Source organism: Grus americana, chromosome 1, assembly GCF_028858705.1.
Source record: "Grus americana isolate bGruAme1 chromosome 1, bGruAme1.mat, whole genome shotgun sequence".
NCBI classification, from domain to species: domain Eukaryota; kingdom Metazoa; phylum Chordata; class Aves; order Gruiformes; family Gruidae; genus Grus; species Grus americana.
The window spans coordinates 61,252,092-61,270,334 of NC_072852.1; the positions used below are offsets into that span (position 1 = coordinate 61,252,092).

The 18,243-nt window shown below is 39.5% G+C and overlaps 1 protein-coding gene across 1 annotated transcript in view; it reads right to left on the reverse strand.

The window, feature by feature from the left end:
• RFX4 (regulatory factor X4) overlaps positions 1-18,243 on the reverse strand; it is a 98,771-nt gene that overhangs the window by 21,238 nt on the left and 59,290 nt on the right. Inside the window, exons 10-15 of the mRNA XM_054839741.1 lie at positions 18,177-18,235; positions 16,475-16,619; positions 13,092-13,186; positions 10,993-11,110; positions 4,104-4,223; positions 2,671-2,832 (exon numbers count right to left, since the gene is read on the reverse strand). Of these exons, the coding sequence (XP_054695716.1) occupies positions 2,671-2,832; positions 4,104-4,223; positions 10,993-11,110; positions 13,092-13,186; positions 16,475-16,619; positions 18,177-18,235 (699 nt within the window). The remainder of the gene's footprint in view (positions 1-2,670; positions 2,833-4,103; positions 4,224-10,992; positions 11,111-13,091; positions 13,187-16,474; positions 16,620-18,176; positions 18,236-18,243) is intronic.

The window sequence follows — 18,243 nt, forward strand, 5'->3', positions numbered from 1 at the left end:
TGCCTTAAATTGGGGAACTGAGAGCTAGTGGTAACCAATGGAACTAGATTTTCAAGATTTGCAAAGTATTTGCAGATTTTTACATTTACCTCATAAAAGACACATAAGAAAATCAATAGAGTGTACTTTAAATATATGTCTCCAGAACAGAAGTTCCTGCTCCAAATTATTCTATATATTAATGCCTCAAATCAAATTGAATAATTTGATTATATGTAATACATCTTCAGCACTCCATTTTTAAAGTATAGCAGTTTCCTATAGCCAAAACATGGTTGTTATTTAGTATTACTTTAAGTGAATGAACCCTGCATTCCATGGTGTTAAGGTTAGCAAACTAAAAAGGTGATCAGTTCATGTACATGATGAACATGGGAAATGGAGGTATTACTAATTGCCCAAATTAAGATCAGGAAATAGCCATGCCCTTATATTTAATCTTAACCAGACCACTACTTGCACTGACAAATTTGGCTTGTGCTGGGCACAAATGATTTTCATGCTTGTAGAAGTGAGACTGCACTAGACCGTAAGAATAAAATCCAATTCAACCAAATAAAAGTTTTTAAAACAATCTAAAAATGAAAAGCTGGAAAAAAACAGAGCTAAAATAATCAGAAATAGCTTTCTTGCCTACAAAGTTCCGCTATGGGAACAACTGCGTCAGGTTCTACTGCCTGTACTATGGGAGTAGATCCTTCAATCATTGTTTCCAAATTATCCTGTTTCTGGCTTGAGACTTCAAACTAGTAGACCTTGGTCTTACCAGGACATAAAAAATTAGAGTGAGGGAATAAAACAGACAATAACAAAATAATAAACGACATGAAAACAAAAAGGAATTGCATTTGTAGTGTTTGTATGAGTCCATTCCCCTGCATTACTGGTGGGATTCAGGAGGGATATGTAAGATTCATGCAGTTCCCGGGCTTGCCCAGATCTGCGCCTAAGTCAAGTACCTAAGTCAAGTAAGCTGAAGGTGGAAGTCCAGATAGCTGACAAATAGGCTATTATATAAAAATGGAATAAGCTTTGGGTTAATAGTTATGATAGTCACATACAGTTACAGACTCTGCAACCTAAACACAAGTCCCTCAAATATCCATTCCTGTCAGTGCCACTGGAGAGAACACAGTTCCCTACTTTTCAGTCTTTCACTTGTGGGTACAGTTCTGCATCATACTAAGTTCTGGTTATAACATCACAACAATCCCATTGGGCCACAATGTCTACAGAGCAAGTTACCCACAAAAGCAACATTCCCAGACTCAAACATACACACCACCTCCAGTGTTGCCTGATCCAAAGCAGTGTGCTCACCTGCCATGTCTCAGAATCGTGTCTCTTGTTTAACTTTTCTAGGGGTAATTCCATCCTATTTCCCTCTTAAATATGGTATAGTCTCCAACACTGAGCAAACCTTACATTTCAACATAAGGACAAATGTTCTTAAATCTCTTTCTACCACAACTATACACTGTGCTTCCCTGTGGTGCCTTTGAAAACATGAAAAACTTTTGTCAGAAAGATTTATTAGTCCTTTAGCCACTGCCAAATTTCCAGTGTGGTAAATCATTACTTTCTGACATTATTTCAAGAAGGTTTTGTAACTTTTCTAGTACGTCACAAAAGTGATAGTTTCCACATTCTGATTATACACCCATTTCACTGAGGAGCAGCAAAGCTGGAATTTCACTGCCTGGAATGCTTTCTGAAAGTCATTCACATTTCTGCCTTTGTTTTCCATGAGTTAAGAAAACGCTGTCTTCTGATGATACAGACAGACTGTCCTGCCCACACCCAAACAGTGATGAGTGAGATTTACATTAGACTACAGAGGATGGTTGCCCAATTATACAGAACAAACAAGAAGCCAGTTTTGTGCTCATTGTTTTCTGACAATCCTGCCCACAAATTGAATACCTTTAAGCACAATTTTTTTAATCTGTAGGCCCACCAGAATACAACTACCTTCTGAGTTGCCATAATAGGGTATACAACTGAAAATAGGCTTCAAACATCTAATTCCTACTCTCTAACATGGAAAGATTAAAGTTATCAATGACGTGTAAAACATTCCCAAGAGAAACTTGCGCAGCTATTTAAACATATTTGTGTCTCAAATATGTTGAAAGATATCCAATTCCCATTTTACCCACTAGGAATTCCTGAACCACTAGTGGTTCAGGATTTCGAAAACCTCACTAAACCTTAAAATATCTGCACATTTTCTTGAAGTATATAATTTTTTTTCAGAAAGACTGATTGCCCTTAAAGTCACTGGAGATGCTCAGAAGTGCTGTGTTCATGAATAATTTTTTTGGGCCATTGTTAGAAATATGAAAAATTTGATTGATTTTTAAAACCATTTAGAAATAAAGTGACAGGTCTGCTCTTCTGAAGGCCTCAGCTACTGAACAGATTCTGATATGCTGAGGTCTGGGATCTTCTATTAGGCCTTTGTACTCCAAATATCAGATCTTTTTCCTGTTAGATTGCATATCATGTTTGGATACACTGAGAAGGCATAACTGATACTTTAAACAGATTTCTGTTTGGGAAGGCTTCTCATCTCTTGAAAGTTGGCACATCATGTTCTCAGGCTCAATTTCAGGTGACCAAGTGCAAAAGCCATGTTCAAGCAGATCCAGCTGCCATAAGCCTACCTACCTGTTGTAGCTCCTATGACACCATACTCTGGGGACTGATTGCTGACAGGCGAGGGGGCAGAGGGCACTTCCACTGAGGTGGCAGATTTAGCTGGGGAGAATGACACCGGGGAGGGAGTTGGAGGAGCTGGTTCACTCAGAATAATTTCTTCTCGTAGTTCTGCTGCAGGATGAGAAAAAAATTATCAAACATATTAAAGGTAGAGGCAGGGAACACTGAGAAACTAAAAAAAATTGATGCAAGCAGTTAAGTTCTGTAGGCTGTATTTCAAGAAATGCATAGCAGGAATCACAAACCTTTGAAAGAGTACTTCTATACCATTCAGCATTACAACCTTCAGTGTACCTTCCTAAGACCTCTTAAAGAAAAGTGCTATTTTTTCCAGTTGTACGGGTAGGAAACTCATGCACAGACAGCTTAAGGTTTGTATTCCTGTAATATACTATTAAATACCTAAAATTAGGAGTCTAGTCTGAGTCAAGCACTCCTGCTCCTTCAAGAGACATTGGAAAGAAACAGTAATCTCCAGGGGATTCTGGTGGCTTTTGTCCACGACCACCTCTCTTCATTGCCTAAAGAGGGTGACACTCTGGATAGTTCTAGCTGCTAAAGCTATGTGGAAAGTACACAGGGATAAGCAACTTGTTTGTCAAAAAACCAAGAGGCTGTGGCAGGGCAATGAATTAAATCCAGGTCTTTCAACACATGGTTGGGACCATATGTCACCACAGGGTGAGAAATTAAGCCACAGCTAAAATGAAGAGTGGAACTTTCCAAAGGTGACAGAGGGGTTTAACTTGCCAAAATTAATGGGAGATGCAAGGAAGGCAGATCACTGAGGATCCCTCATTACCTGGGACTGCCCTGAGCAGAGAGACTAAAGGCAATCTCTGTTTGCTTCTGTTCTGGCAAGTTGAGTGCAGAGTGAGTGGAGTAGGACTCACAATCTCCTTCTGTACAGGCACTTTGAACATAAGCATTCCAGAAATGATAGGTTTGGGTTTTGTCTTTGCTCACTTCTCCCATCTCTCCCTCTTATTTAGACTGGTAACATCTATTAATATCAGTGAATTTATTTAGTGTTTAGAGTGAGAGAATCAAGACTGGGTTCACTGAAATACAATGGTGGTTTAGACAAACTGAGGTAAAAGGCTCAGTACAAAAATCTCTTGCTGAAACACCAAGTGTGTGCTTAGGAATGGGGTTCAGACACCCAGAGTTACATCATGAACCAGGTAGGCCTCTTTCAGAATGTATTAACTAGGGATGCCGCCTTCACAAATTACTTATTTTAAATCATGACGGAACTGAAAAACACTTTGCTTCTGGATAAGTCTCGCTGGGTTAGATGAGGACAAAGAAATATCCTAACATAGAAAACAGTGAATCCAGTGGAACAAGACAACAAAAGATGAATAAAAGAACAAACTCACCTGTGCTTCCTTCTCCTTTCATTGCCCTCATTAGCTCATTAGCTCTCTCCTGACAATGGAGTGATTCTAGCAGGTACAATACGTAGTCATCGAACATCAAGTGAATAAGGTGAAAAGACCCTGGTAATAAAGTGAACAAACAAAAAAGCCATTGACTGTCTCAATACAGTCATTAAACCAATGATTACAGTATTCAACACAAACAGTACTGAGTAGGACTGCCTCCATATACTACTGTCACTGAAGTATCTCTCTTACTCAGGGTAAGAGAGGTCAAAGTAATACTGGGGACTAGCAAACTCTCTTCACTCCTGGATTTATACAGGCTTATACAACCAATTATTGTGGTTTAGGGTGTAAGGAGGCTCCCTAGCTAAGAGCTGGGGCTTGATGGAGTTTTCTTCTCCTACGTTAGCATTGAACCATTTAGAGAATTACACTACAGTGGAATTGTTTCCTTTGTCTACAGGACCAGATATAAGTTTCTGTCAGAAGTAGAGCCCTGAACTGGCTGCCTTAGTGACACGTCCAGATACGAATTTTCTGAACTACCTGTGTCATTGGACAAAGGAAATGAGAGACTAATCAATAGAAAGGTAGAAACAAACTTCCAGATCTCCTGATGGTATATCTCTAGTACATTGCCTGGACTGGATGAGACATCCATTAACTGCCAAATATAGAGGCATTAGCAGCAATTGTGGATGTCTTAAAGGGAAAGACTTGTACCAAAGCTTTGCTCTGCCATACTTCTCCTACTACATTATCTTTTCCTGATTATCAGTTTGAATCATATCAGCAGCATAACATTTGGCCTGTTTCTGTGCTTACCTCTGAAGATGCCATGGATAGTCTCTCTTAACTGCCATGAAAGGAATGTGAAAAACTTAAGGGCTAAAGGACTAAAGGACTTAAGGGAAGAGTATGGGCAAAAGAAAATGTGGAGGATGGAGTCAAAAAACCACTTTAAAATTAAAAGATTATGGAGAAGATTACCAGGAGGGTGCAGGGAATGGATAATAGATTTTAAATGACTAAAAATGCATGGCTGACTTCACTTTACAGAAAGGATGTGAGTTGTTTCCCGTAATTTATAAAGAAGGATACATGTCAAGGATGGTGAAGAAATGTTTGCCCTAAAGCACATATAGCCACAAAACCAGATGTGTAAGAAGAGACCATAGATGCATTTCAGGGCAAAATTAGAGGAGCAAAGGATCAGAGCTGAAAGGAGTAACATTCATCTACAGGCGAAGACTGACAAGTATCAAGATGGAGTTTGGTCTCTGGAGTCATGCAATAGACTCCATGACACAGAGTATCTGTAATAGCTCCAGACAGGATTTGATCACAGTGGGTTGTTTTTAAAGCTCCTGTGTTTATTTAGACTTGCATGGAATATTTAAAACATGTTCATATAAGTCATTAAATACCTCTGCCAAGCGCAAATACAGTCAGGTTAAAATAATAGCCAGTCCAGGAGCTGGCTTAAACCAGAGAAGGATCACCAGCTGAGAGGGAAACAGAGATCAACTACTGCCAGACCAAAAAAAAAAAAAAAAAAAAAAGGCGCCTCATCTAGATGTCTTCCTTTCAAAATTCAATTACTACATCTTGAGGAAAAATACTTCCATGGGAAAAAGATGCAACAAGTTTCAAATTCAATCAAATTTCATAATGATTAGTTTCTTCACAGGAAAGTTAGGTTTATCTTGGGATACTAGCTTTTACCACACAAAACATAACTATCCCTACTCCAATTTGTCTGCTCATACTGTTGATGGGCAGAAGTGGTTTGAAAGACCCTATATCCTTATACAATTCTAGTTGGCAATTCAGCTTTCAAAGCAACTCTGAACACATTCTTTTTCTTTGTGACCCGGATGGTCTTTGTGTTCCACTCTCTCACTCCATGCCTGCATGGCTTCTGGCATCACTGATACGAGCTGAGCACACACACTGGGAGGTGAGCATGTGCCTTTGTGTTCTTGGGCAAGGCAGCACAGAAAAAGGACATATGTGATCGCAACACCTTTGCTATGGGGAGGAAATCTTTGACTGTTGGTGAACCTGAAGCATTCAGTTTTTCAGTACTTGTTTCATGTATCTATGCAAATCAAAATGGTAACAAGTTTCCCCAGCCTTGCAAGGGTAAACAGTGGAGATCTTCACTTAACTACTGCAGAGAATTTGTTTCTAGAAATCTTTTGGCCTCAAAGTCTTGTTAAATAAAATCCTATTCAATTTAGCAGTACAATAAATGCATTAGACCTGCCTGATGATCTTGTTACTGACCTAGGATTTCCCCAGTGGAAACCTAGATTATCAAGAATCTCCACAAAATGCTTGCTCTTCTTCTGACTACAGTTTTTCAGTGGGAAGTTTCTATTGATTTTAGTGGAGTTACTACTGATAAGTATTTCCAAGGTAAGAAAAACAGGCCTAAATGCTGGCAAACTTCATGCAGTGGTATAAAGCTCAGGATATTTAGTGTTTCCCGTCAAACTCCTTGCTCATCTTTAATTAAAAAAAAAAAAAAAATTAAGGAAAGTTGCTTGTAGTTTCAGAAGAATGTTTGGAACTGCCAACCCTAAATGCTAAAATGCTAGCAAGCAAATGACAAACCCCCGAGATTTGCTATTTTTAAAAAATGTCTTTGTTTTTGGGGGGTCTCATGCTTTATTTTGAAGACTTGGGGTTGGCAATACTGAATGCAGCATTTAAAAACACTCCAGTGCCTTTGTCAGTCTTTTGAATTTCTCTCTTCCTCTCCTATTATTTCTCCCACTGTGTATTTTTAAAGTCTGTATAGAGTTTTTGAGCTCAGAATTTGCGTGAAAGACACTAGACAAACAAGTTGTTGGTACTGAATTAATGCAATATTTTTACATTTTTAAATGAGTCAAATGAAATGTAAGCTATAGAGTGAAACCAATATCAGGGCACACATTCCAGCTACACAGTGAATAGCGTTTGCAAGCTACTGTTTTTCACATGAACCTATTTGGTTCTTTCAAGTATATCTTTAAGTACTGAAATGGATCCAACTGTGGCTGGCAAACCATACATTTCTTTAGGAAGAGATAAGAAGTCATTCAAGAGACTGTAGTAACAATAATAAATAGCATTTGGCTCTAATTTTCAGGAGTTAACAGAAATCATGGCAATGATTACCCAGCTAATGTACAGTAAGTATCAGCAGCTATTAACAGATACAGGAATTATGTGTAAGTAGCAAAACAACAGTAAGATTTTCAGATCTGGAGAAAATCATGGAGCTTCTATGACTAATTAGTTAATTTATACACTGGATGCATTACCCAAACACTGCCACCAACTGTGCCTTTGATATGCATAGACAGGAGGGAGGGAGGCAGGCAGAGAGGGAGAGGGAGAGGCAGAGGGGAGCTTTCTTTCCACCAGGGATTGTTTCAACCTGCCCGTGCCATCATGCTTAAAAGCTTTGCAGAATCAAATCTCTGTGCTAGCTAGTGCAGTGTCACGTATTCCAACTTCCTCCAATTAGATTTCTGTATCATAGATTTCAAAGATAAAAATATACCATCCTGTATATAGAAAAGATCCCATCATTTAACACATTATTTTACTTTTTTTTAAAAAAAAATTACACTCTGAGCATCTGAGTCAATATATTACTTGAAGTGGGAAAAAATAATTAAAAATCAGTCCACTGAAACAGTTTCCAATGCAGTAAAAATGCAAACCTTTTTTATCTAAGTTAAGAACAAAAGTATATAGTAGTAAACATTTAGAATTGTAAATCAGTTTTTGTTTCTCGTAGAATCATAGAATCTTAAGGTTGGAAAAGACCTCTAAGATCATCAAGTCCAACTGTTGACCCAGCACCATCATGTCCTGAAGTGCCACATCTACACGTTTTTTAACACCTGCAGGGATGGTGACTCCACCAACTGTCTGGGCAGCCTGTTCCAATGCCTGACCACTCTTTCAGTGAAGAAATTTTTCCTAGTATCTAGTCTAAACCTCCCTTGATGCAACTTGAGGCCGTTTTCCTCTTGTCCTTTCACTAGTTACTTGGGAAAAGAAACCAACACCCACCTCACCACAGCCTCCTTTCAGGTAGTTGTAGAGAGCAACAAGGTCTCCCCTCAGCCTCCTCTTCTCCAGGCTAAACAACCCCTGTTCCCTCAGCCACTCCTCGTAGGACTTGTGCTCCAGTCCCTTGACCAGCTTCGTTGCCCTTCTTTGGACATGCTCCAGCACCTCAATGTCCTTCTTGTAGTGAGGGGTCCAAAACCAAACACAGTACTCAAGGTGCAGCCTCACCAGTGCCAAGTTCAGGGGCACGATCACTTCCCTAGTCCTGCTGGCCACACTACTCCTGATACAAGCCAGGATGCTGTTGGCCTTCTTGGCCACCTGGGCACACTGCTGGATCATGTTCAGCCGGTTGTCAACCCGCACACCCAGGTCCTTCTCTGCCAGGCAGCTTTCCAGCCACTCTTCCCCAAGCCTGTAGTGTTGCCTGGGGTTGTTGTGACCCATGTGCAGGACCCGGCACTTGGCCTTGTTGAACCTCATACAGTTGGCCTTGGCCCATCGATCCAGCCTGTCCAGATCCCTCTGCAGAGCCTTCCTACCCTCGAGCAGATCGACACTCCCACCCAATTTGGTGTCATCTGCAAACTTACTAGGGCGCACTCAATCCCCTCATCTAGATCACTGATAAAGACATTAAACAAGACTGGCGCCAAGACTGAGCCCTGGGGAACACCACTTGTGACTGGCCGCCAACTGGATTTAACTCCGTTCACCACAACTCTCTGGGCTCAGCCTTCCAGTGAGTTTTTTACCCAGCGAAGAGTGCACCTGTCTAAGCCATGAGCTGCCAGCTTCTCTAGCAAAATACTGTGGGAAACAGTATCGAAGGCTTTACTAAAGTCCATAGAAGTCTCCATAGAACTCACTTAAATGCATACATTAATCTGTAAAGCTAGAAGGAACTGTGTTAAATTAACTAACTATGGTTACATAGAAACATATCAAACTCATGTTCAAAGCTGTGTCCATGTAAGAAGGAGAATCATGCATTTTGATATTCTCTCTCTCTCTCACACAGATATTCTCAGTGAACTAAAAAGACAAAGACAAAACCCTACAAATTTAGCTGAGCACTTAAAGTTCTCAAAAATGAGAAATTCAAGACCCAAATTTATAACAAAGATAACAGGTAAGTTATTTTGGAAGATCTGATATATGATATGATATGATATCCCAAACTCAAACCAATGAATAATTCCTGATCACATTTTCTCACTACATGGCACGTTCATAAATGTTTCTCTTAATAAATAAAAAATCACAGCTGAGGATCACTCTGCAGACCTTCTAGACAACTGGTGGTCTAATAACTATTTGGGGAATCCCTGTTTGATTAAAGATGTTTTGGTGACTGATGCTTTGAAACAGAAAATGCTTGATTAGGTTACAAACATATGCTGAACAGAAATAAAAATAATGTTGTAATGTGCAATTCAGTAGCAATAATGTATCCTTGGGGCACTTTAATGTCAGCATTTCATGACTTGTAAGAGTGTAACCTCAACCCTGCACTAATGCAGGATGTTTTTTCATTTCTTGGGTACCGGTGTGTTTCACAAGTTGGGATTCTGTCTGCAGAGAGAAACGTAGCAACCCAAAATGATAGAAAACAAAATTCAGCATTTATTCAGCACTGATGCAAAGGGATTTTTCAACACTGGGGGAAAGTATACTGTTAGGCAGTATCAGTTACTTTTATACCAACAATAAAATAAAAGCTGCAGTGACTCAAGAAGAAAATGAGTTCCAGAAAAGGTGGAAAATAGATATGACCAGGATACTCGTGCTGAAAACACTGGAAATTGTGATCATCTTGGGGATGCTCACTATCCTGGTGTCTGATGGTGACTCACAAATACCTGTTTGGAAAACTCTTTGCAATGGGAAGCCAATGAAAGTAGTTTCGGATTAAAATATAAATACTGTGCCTATCTCTGATGGTATCTGAATTTATGCTATTAGATGAATCTAAAAGGATAAAGAACATCAAAGCTCAGCTGGCAGAAAACCTTGCTGTTGTTCAATGCAGTGCCTTCATAAATTTATTATTAATCTTCTTCTAACATATTCTGACAAATGTGTATTTATAAACACCATCCCTCACACAAAATCTGGTCCCAGGTGACTGCAAATGTTCACATACATGACACAGCAGTCCATTTTCAATCATTCCTGCTTTTAAGTGATTTTAATCTGAACTGTTTGTATCCCAGGACTCAAGACAAAAGCCCTTTTGAAACTGTAGAAAAGCAACATGTTTTTTCATTTAAAAAGTAAAAGTCTATTTTGCCGCCCTAACTGAATTCTAATAAAATGGAAGAGAATCTGTCCAGGGTATAGAAACACAGTCATTTTGCAAAAACTAGTTTAAGATGCTATGATGTCCTTTAAAAGTAGAGCTGCCAAAGTGGTTCACTGGAGAGCTTTTCATCCACTTGAGCGCAAAGTCCTCTCTCTCAGCATAACACACGGTCAGAGTGGTTTGGGTAACTGGGCTCGCTTTGCACTGAAGTGCATCAGGGAATGCTCCTGTAATGACTCCTCCAGCTGACCTGTGACTGGTAACTCCAGCTACTGGCTAACAGCAAACAGAAGAAAGTAGTAATGTTTTCAGCTCCCCTGGCTAGATCTTGAAGACAGACATCTGTCTGAGCATTATTTCCAAATGTCAGTAGCCCCAACTCCTTTTAATAGAACCCTGGACATGTAAAAACTGGTTATGTTTTCATTTAAACTGTACATTACAAGCCAGGATACTGGGCTTTTTTGTCTGTGGCATGCAATTATTACAACAACGTGAAAGTACCAAAGCTGGGTGCACTGTGCAAAGTCATGTCCCGAATCACTCGAGTGCCAAAACAGGACCACATCAGGAGGAACTGCTGAGCTACTTTCTTCAAAGAGCCTTGTCTCTTGGCAGCTACCTGCAAGAAAACGGATATATCTGACATGGAGAAACTTTTATTCCTACCGCTTGATACAGCTGAATGATGCACATATCTGTCTTCTTTTTTTTATACTGAAAAACTACTTACCATTATCTTCACATCAAAATATACACTAAAAATTAAAAAAAATAAACAAACAAAAATCTTACACAGAAAGCCACCTTGTAACTATATATAACCTTCAGAAACAGGAAATCACAAAGTATTATTCAACACCAAGACTGAATTTCCTTTATAAATGATGAAAGGACTGCCAAAAAATTGCTCTGATCTTCATCTTAACCTAATTACTTACATGTTCATTCTTGTGTGCTAGTCAAGGAAGCAATTTATAATCAAGAATGCTTGATCTACACTGAAAATTTATATTAATATTTCAATTAAAGTTTACTATTGAATATAAAATTTTTTGTTCCTTCATGTTTTTATTTTTGTGAAATCACATAGTTATTCGACTAGCAAAAATACTTTCCAGAAAGCACACTTTAGGCATCAACTCTTCAAAGATGTATTTACTATAGCCATATGTGAGTTAAAGAATTAGGTTAATCCAATTAGCTAATAAAATTCATGTCAAGTTCTTCATGAAAAATAACAGTTATAGTCTGAATTTCAAATTGCATTCCACTGACTAAAAGAAAAGTTCCCCAAAACTATCAAAATATTTCAAGTAATCTGGGGAAGTATCTGTTCTTTTCTGTATGGATCTTCTGCAGCAGAGAGCAGCAGCAGGGGTTTTTTTCCCACTTCTTAGATCTAACAACTGGAATGAAGGGTTGAAATTCTAATAGAACATCTTAGTACAAAGTACAGTTAGTGACAGAATTTAAAATACTAATATAGTTTCATACTCTATATAAAATTATGTTGATGTCTGATGGCTTTTGGAAATATTTTTTAAAGATTTGTTAGTAGGTTTCTGCATGTACTTAAATTAAAATAAAATCATAGAATCATAGAATGGTTTGGCTTGGAAGGGACCTTAAAGATCATCTAGTTCCAACCCCCCCTGCTACGGGCAGGGACACCCTCCACTAGACCACGTTGCCCAAAGCCCCATCCAACCTGGCCTTGAACACTTCCAGGGATGGGGCATCCACAGCTTCTCTGGGCAGCCTGTTCCAGTGCCTCACCACCCTCACAGTAAAGGATTTATTTCTAACATCTAATCTAAATTGACCCTCCTTCAGCTTAAACCCATTTCCCCTTGTCCTGTCACTACACTCCCTGATAAACAGTCCCTCACCATCTTTCCTGTAGGCCCCTTCAGGTACTGGTAAGCCACAATTAGATCTCCCAGGAGCCGCCTTTTCTCCAGGCTGAACAATCCCAACTCTCTCAGCCTGTCCTCATAGGAGAGGTGCTCCATCCCTCCAGTCAGCTTCATGGCCCTCCTCTGGACTCTCTCCAACAGCTTGATGTCTCTCCTGTACTGGGGCCCCCAGAAATACAAGTCCTTGGTATCCTGAATCAGCTCAAGAGGCAACATACTTGACTGAATGGTAATGCAGACTTTTATCCTTACATTTGAATGTAGAAAAATTTATTAGCTAGCCTAAATATCCTTTTCATTAGAATCTTAACAGGCCAGACTAGATTATGCTTTTTATTTGCACTATGTAGTTATGATGACCCTGATCTCATCTCTCCATACCTCTGAATCTAATCTGAAATATTTATTTGATTGGAAACCTCAACCCCGCTCCATTCTTGAATATCATCTTTTGGGATAGAATAAACAAGAGCAGAAAAAAGCAGAATCCTGAATGTGAGCAGTTCTCATACTGAGCATGAAAATCAGTGAGATTTTGCCCACTGCTGCTTCATTCCTGCTTATTACCAATGCCTGGCTTTCCTCCCTCCCCGCCCCCCCCTTCTATTTTTGCTAAAAATCTATGACCTGAATAGATCTTATAAGGCACATTAGTGATTCAGGTCCTTACTCCTGCTTACCAACCTTTACAACACATCTGTCCACCATGGAATCCAGCCACTCGATGTATGACTCAATGGGGGACTGCTCCTCCAGAAGGTGATCAAACTCCTGATACACTGGCAGACAAAGAAAAAATAGCCTACCTCAGTACGTGGATTCCATTTCAAACAAAAGAGAAACAAATCACAAAAAGCTGCCAATAACATCACAAGTTTGCTGTGTTTTTTAAAATAGATTGCTTAGTTACCACAAATATATCTTTCTTGGTGCTGACCCAGTAAGTTTGCTTGGTCTCTTGTTTCTACTGAAAGTGATGGAATCATTGGAAGTGGTATTTCAATGTGAGCAAACCAGAACCTATTGTTTAAAATTAATCTTTTGATTTAAGCTTCAGCTGTCTGGTGTGCCCGGAAGTGAAACTTCTATGGTGTTCACTACGAAGAGTGCGAAGCTAGGCCTTGACCCTGGTGATGAAAAAAGGTCATGCATGAAATTGATTTAGAAATGCATAAAGAATCTTCTAAGCACCGAGTGGATAAGTATTGTTGATAGGGCTCTCATCTGTATAATGCTTTAGTTGCAAAAAACATGATTTAACTGCTGCAAATCATCTATTTGCAATGCCAGACACACACACAGAGAATTTCCATAAACTTCTGCAAAACAAATTGCTACCAATGCATAAATGCTATACTTAATTTATCAAGAAGAGTTTCAAGAAGCAACCTGTATACTTTTTAACCTCTCCCAAGTACATATATTCATATTTTAATGCAGAAAGTAAAAACAATCAAGTCATCAAGTCATTCAACTGCAGCTCTTGAAATTGCAAGTCTCTAGTTTGTTTATGAGAATCAATGGCTGGAACACAAACAATCATGCGCTTTGACACCTTAAGAAACTATTCTTCAATTCAGCTAAAATAAAAGGCCCAGTAACTCAAGAAGAAAGATACTTTCTGCCTGCTGTGTTACAGGATGATCTCAATGTGCTATGCATTTCCGTTTATGTTTAATTATAGATAACAGGAGGAAGGAATTTCCTACCATAGGAAAGATAGTGAGGGAGGTGGAGGAGGCAAAGCTAGACATGATAGCTAGACAAGTGAGCCAGAGAGGCTATCCGAGAATAATGCAAAGAACAAGCTCCCTGGTTTCTAAGTTGGATCAGCAAGATGAGCAGGAATGTATTTGCTTCACACCTGACTTTGTTTAACTTAGACTTGCAAAGGCTGGATGGTCAGAAACATTAGTTGGGGAAGAAGGAAAATAATTATGTTTGGGCCACCCTTATCTCGTTTCATTGAATGGGCAACATCTCTTTATTCGGAACAGGATCACAGAGAAATCTAAATGTTGTCTCCTTACCTGAGTATTTGGCTGGACAAAAACTGCCTGATACAACAGATGAAGTAATTCACATGCTGTGCAAAGAGGGGAGCAAGAGTGGAAAAACAGATCAGTTGCCTGCTTTGCTGCTGGAGCAATGCAACTGTGTACAATGACCTATTTGAGAAAAGTAACTGTTTAGCCTTTAGTGACTGTTAAAAACACATCAATAGGATCTGAGAAAGAGGGAATAAAGAAGAAACCATGTCAGAGACAGCTACCATAGCAGAGCAGGAAAGAGTTTCTCTTATACCCGATGTTTTTTCTCTGTTTTTCTCTAAGCTTGCTTGTAGGCTTATAAACATTTTTTCCAGCTACCGTCGCTGGAAATAGTACTTTCTTAGTTATTAATACCAAGAATGTGAAAGCAGGCCTTAATTCCATGTCATGAGTCATACAGAGTGTGATGTTTGAAAAGATCTTTGGCCAAGCAGAATAAACATCAAAGATGGGGGGGAAAAAAAAATCTAAGTTCTAGAATAATCTCTATACATATCTGCACATCTCATTGGAATCCCATGTCATAATGAACATTCATATTAGGTTCCTATTTCTGTGTAATTGCTTATATAGGCCTAAAATATTAAAAAATGTGATCAAAGCCATTATCATTCAGGAAAATTCCATTTGATTTGATTACACTTGTTTGTATTTAAATAGCACATGAACAAAAAGCTTTCCTAAACGGTAAGGATTTTCTGACTGAGAGCCAAAACTGTTGTTGCTACTAGGCATTATAACATTGAGAACTCTGTATTTTTTTGGACAGTGGGAGAATGTTGGGTAGATGTTGAAAACATGACCGATGACAGAAGGATGCACCCAGCTTCTGGCCTCCAGTCTCACTATATGCTACTTCCCCTGCTGCCATGTCAAGCTTCTATCTCATCAAAAGGGAAGAGGGTCATGTCAGGAAATGCATCAAGGGTTAAGAAGGGGAGGAAAGAGTACCGAGCACCTCTCACTAGAAAAAAAAGCTAACAGAGAATGCAAGGCTCATCCCTAAACTGGGGAGAAGACTTCTAGTGTTAACACGGGATGAGTGCCAAAGTCAGCCTTGCAGGGTGCAGTGTACATGTGAAGGTGTCACCCCTCCTCTTCCCAGCCACTCACTGAAAGAGTTACCCCACTAGCAAACCTACCCTTGCAGGGCTCCCACAAGTGGTTGCCCAGGTTGCTCCCCATTAAGGCTGGTTCTGGTCCTCCTCAGGAGAGAGATGGCAATACAACAGGTGGGTTCACAGGAGGAACTGAGGTTATGAACGATGCTAAAGACAAAGCATGGTCACCTCTGCCGTCTCAGGGACAAACTCAGTATGCTCAGCGTTACACCTAAGCTTACAACCACACACACTTGCCGGACAATGCAAGTTACATTTTATATTCGTAAAAGATCTTTGACTCTAAACCCAATTTGCCAACATCTCCAAAGTCACTTTTCAGTTCATGCCCTTCACTATACTAGGCAGAATCTAAATTAGCAATGAGCGTGCTCAATATGGGACTTCTACTTAATCATAAAAGTTCAGGGTAAAAGCTTACCCCATCAAATTATCTCATTTATGAAAAGATTGTGTAAAATGGAGATTTTTATAAATAAAAGTTCACAAGTGACTCAAATACACAGTCACTTTAGTGTCAAAGCCATTCAAAAGACAACTCTCCTGCAATTCTACAGCAGGAGAGACTGGACTTTATCAGGTTCAATGGTTAACTCATAGATTTAGTTTGCTCAAGTTCATGGAAAAAAATCCTCCTGAATTTGGGTGCAAGTTTCGTGCCATTGGCTGTTCTGGATACTAGAAAGAAACTCATTAATGGAAGAGTGCCCAGATCTATGCCTCAAAACATAAGACCTTGACAGGGTCTTATGCCTTACATTTTGATAAATGTCTCTGTAGTTATCTTAAGCCTCCAAGCAAATCAATGGCTGCAAAACCAGCATTACTTTCCCTGAGCTTTGTTTCCAGCAGGAAACCAAGTTCATCTAGCTTTATTTGAGGGTTCTGCTCTTACATTGTATGATGAGCTTTCTGTGTTCCTCCCGTGAGTCCTCCATAGTATAGAGGGTTTGTTTGGTAATGCTATTCAGATCCACATTCCTCCAGTCCTCCAGCATTTGAAATGTGATGTCTGCACTGTGGATCACCGTTCTTGATGCCTGTAATCCAATCCAATCTATTCATTAGTTCATGGTTTATTAGGTTGAAAAATAGGCTTTATCCCCTTTTACGCTTCCTTAGCTAGCTCACTAAGTTGATTCTCCTCAAGGACCCCCACCCACCAGCTTGATGTCTTATGGACATTACAGGGACCTCTAACCACAGAAAACTCCCAAGTCATTTTGCCTACTCTAATCAAATGCAAGTATTTTGCTTGCATCCACCCCAAACCCCAATGAGCAACCCTAATCTGGTGGTGCTGTTGCTAGACTCCTGAATCTCCAACAACTCTGTTGGTTTTCTTGACCAGCTTCTGTTCAAAACCAAAAAGCAGTAAGAAAAATCAAGCCAAAACCAAACAAACCCCACTCAGGTTTGCACCCTCCCCTCTCCCAAACTATGAAGACTCTCATTCTTCCCTCAGCCACATGAAAAGGTTAAAGTTCATTTGCCTCCGCATCAGATCTGCTTCTTGGCTAGTTGAGACAGGGGTCGGCTGTTGATAATGGGGAGAATAGGCTGAGAGGAAAGGAAGTGACACAAGGTCATGGTCATATAACAGAGATATAACCTGCACTAAGGTTATCAGCTTCCCCATGGAAACAATGCATTTTGAAGTGTCCTTCGTGTAAGTGAACTGTTTTGTCCCTGGTCTGATGCAGAAGGTCGTGGTCTCTGTATCTTGATTTCCTCTGAATCCCTATGGACCTCCAAAATTCAATGATGATCCACAATGTTTGGAAAAAGGGAGCACTGGCATCTCTGCCTCCACCACTTGAATAATGGAGGAAGAAATCCACAAAGAAGTCCTTGCAGGACTGTGGGGTTTTTTCCCAGAGCTTCCTCCTGTGGGCTTCACCACTCTCAGGGTTAACGTGGGGTGTTGGATACACCTTCCAAAAGTGGTGCTTTCATTGTGCCAGGGAAAACAAACAGTCTGCTCCAATGCATAGGTGAAACATCAGTGAATTCAATGCTTTCTCCTCCTTTTTATACTACACAGAATTTGGCCTCATGAATTTTGACAGGTAACTGTGATCTAAACTAACTGGGAAAACCCAAGCATTTCAGAGTAGTTTTAATATTCACTTGCTATGGTTGCAAGAATATTTCTATTTAAAACCCCAGTGGTTCAACCATTTTGTTTTTTACTAATTTGCACTTGATTTGTAATATACAATTAGATTTTGAATTTTTTGTTGGGCATATAGAAAATTTTTTTGCTTTGCAATAAGTCTGATACAAACCACTCTGAAATCAAAGGAATGCCTCACATTTATTTTATGGAAATGAACCATCACTTCAAATCAAATAATAATTTTGTTTCATAAAAGTTCCCTGCTGAATTTAAGATTAGAGGTTACCAGTTGTCTAGAAAAGCATTTTTTGCTGATTACTTTTTGATTTTGTAAAGATGGTCACAATAAATATTGGAGACAAACTGCTAACATGACCTCTCTTCCTCTTTGGGTAAAGTCCAGCCTGCCAATTCATAAAATTATTTGAAAAGTCATTAAAAATGGCATTCAGCAAACTTGGGTAACTGAAATACTTACTTGGCAGAGATGATTTAATGATGTCTGTCGTCGGAGTATTTGTGAAAATCTTCTGGACACTGCAGGA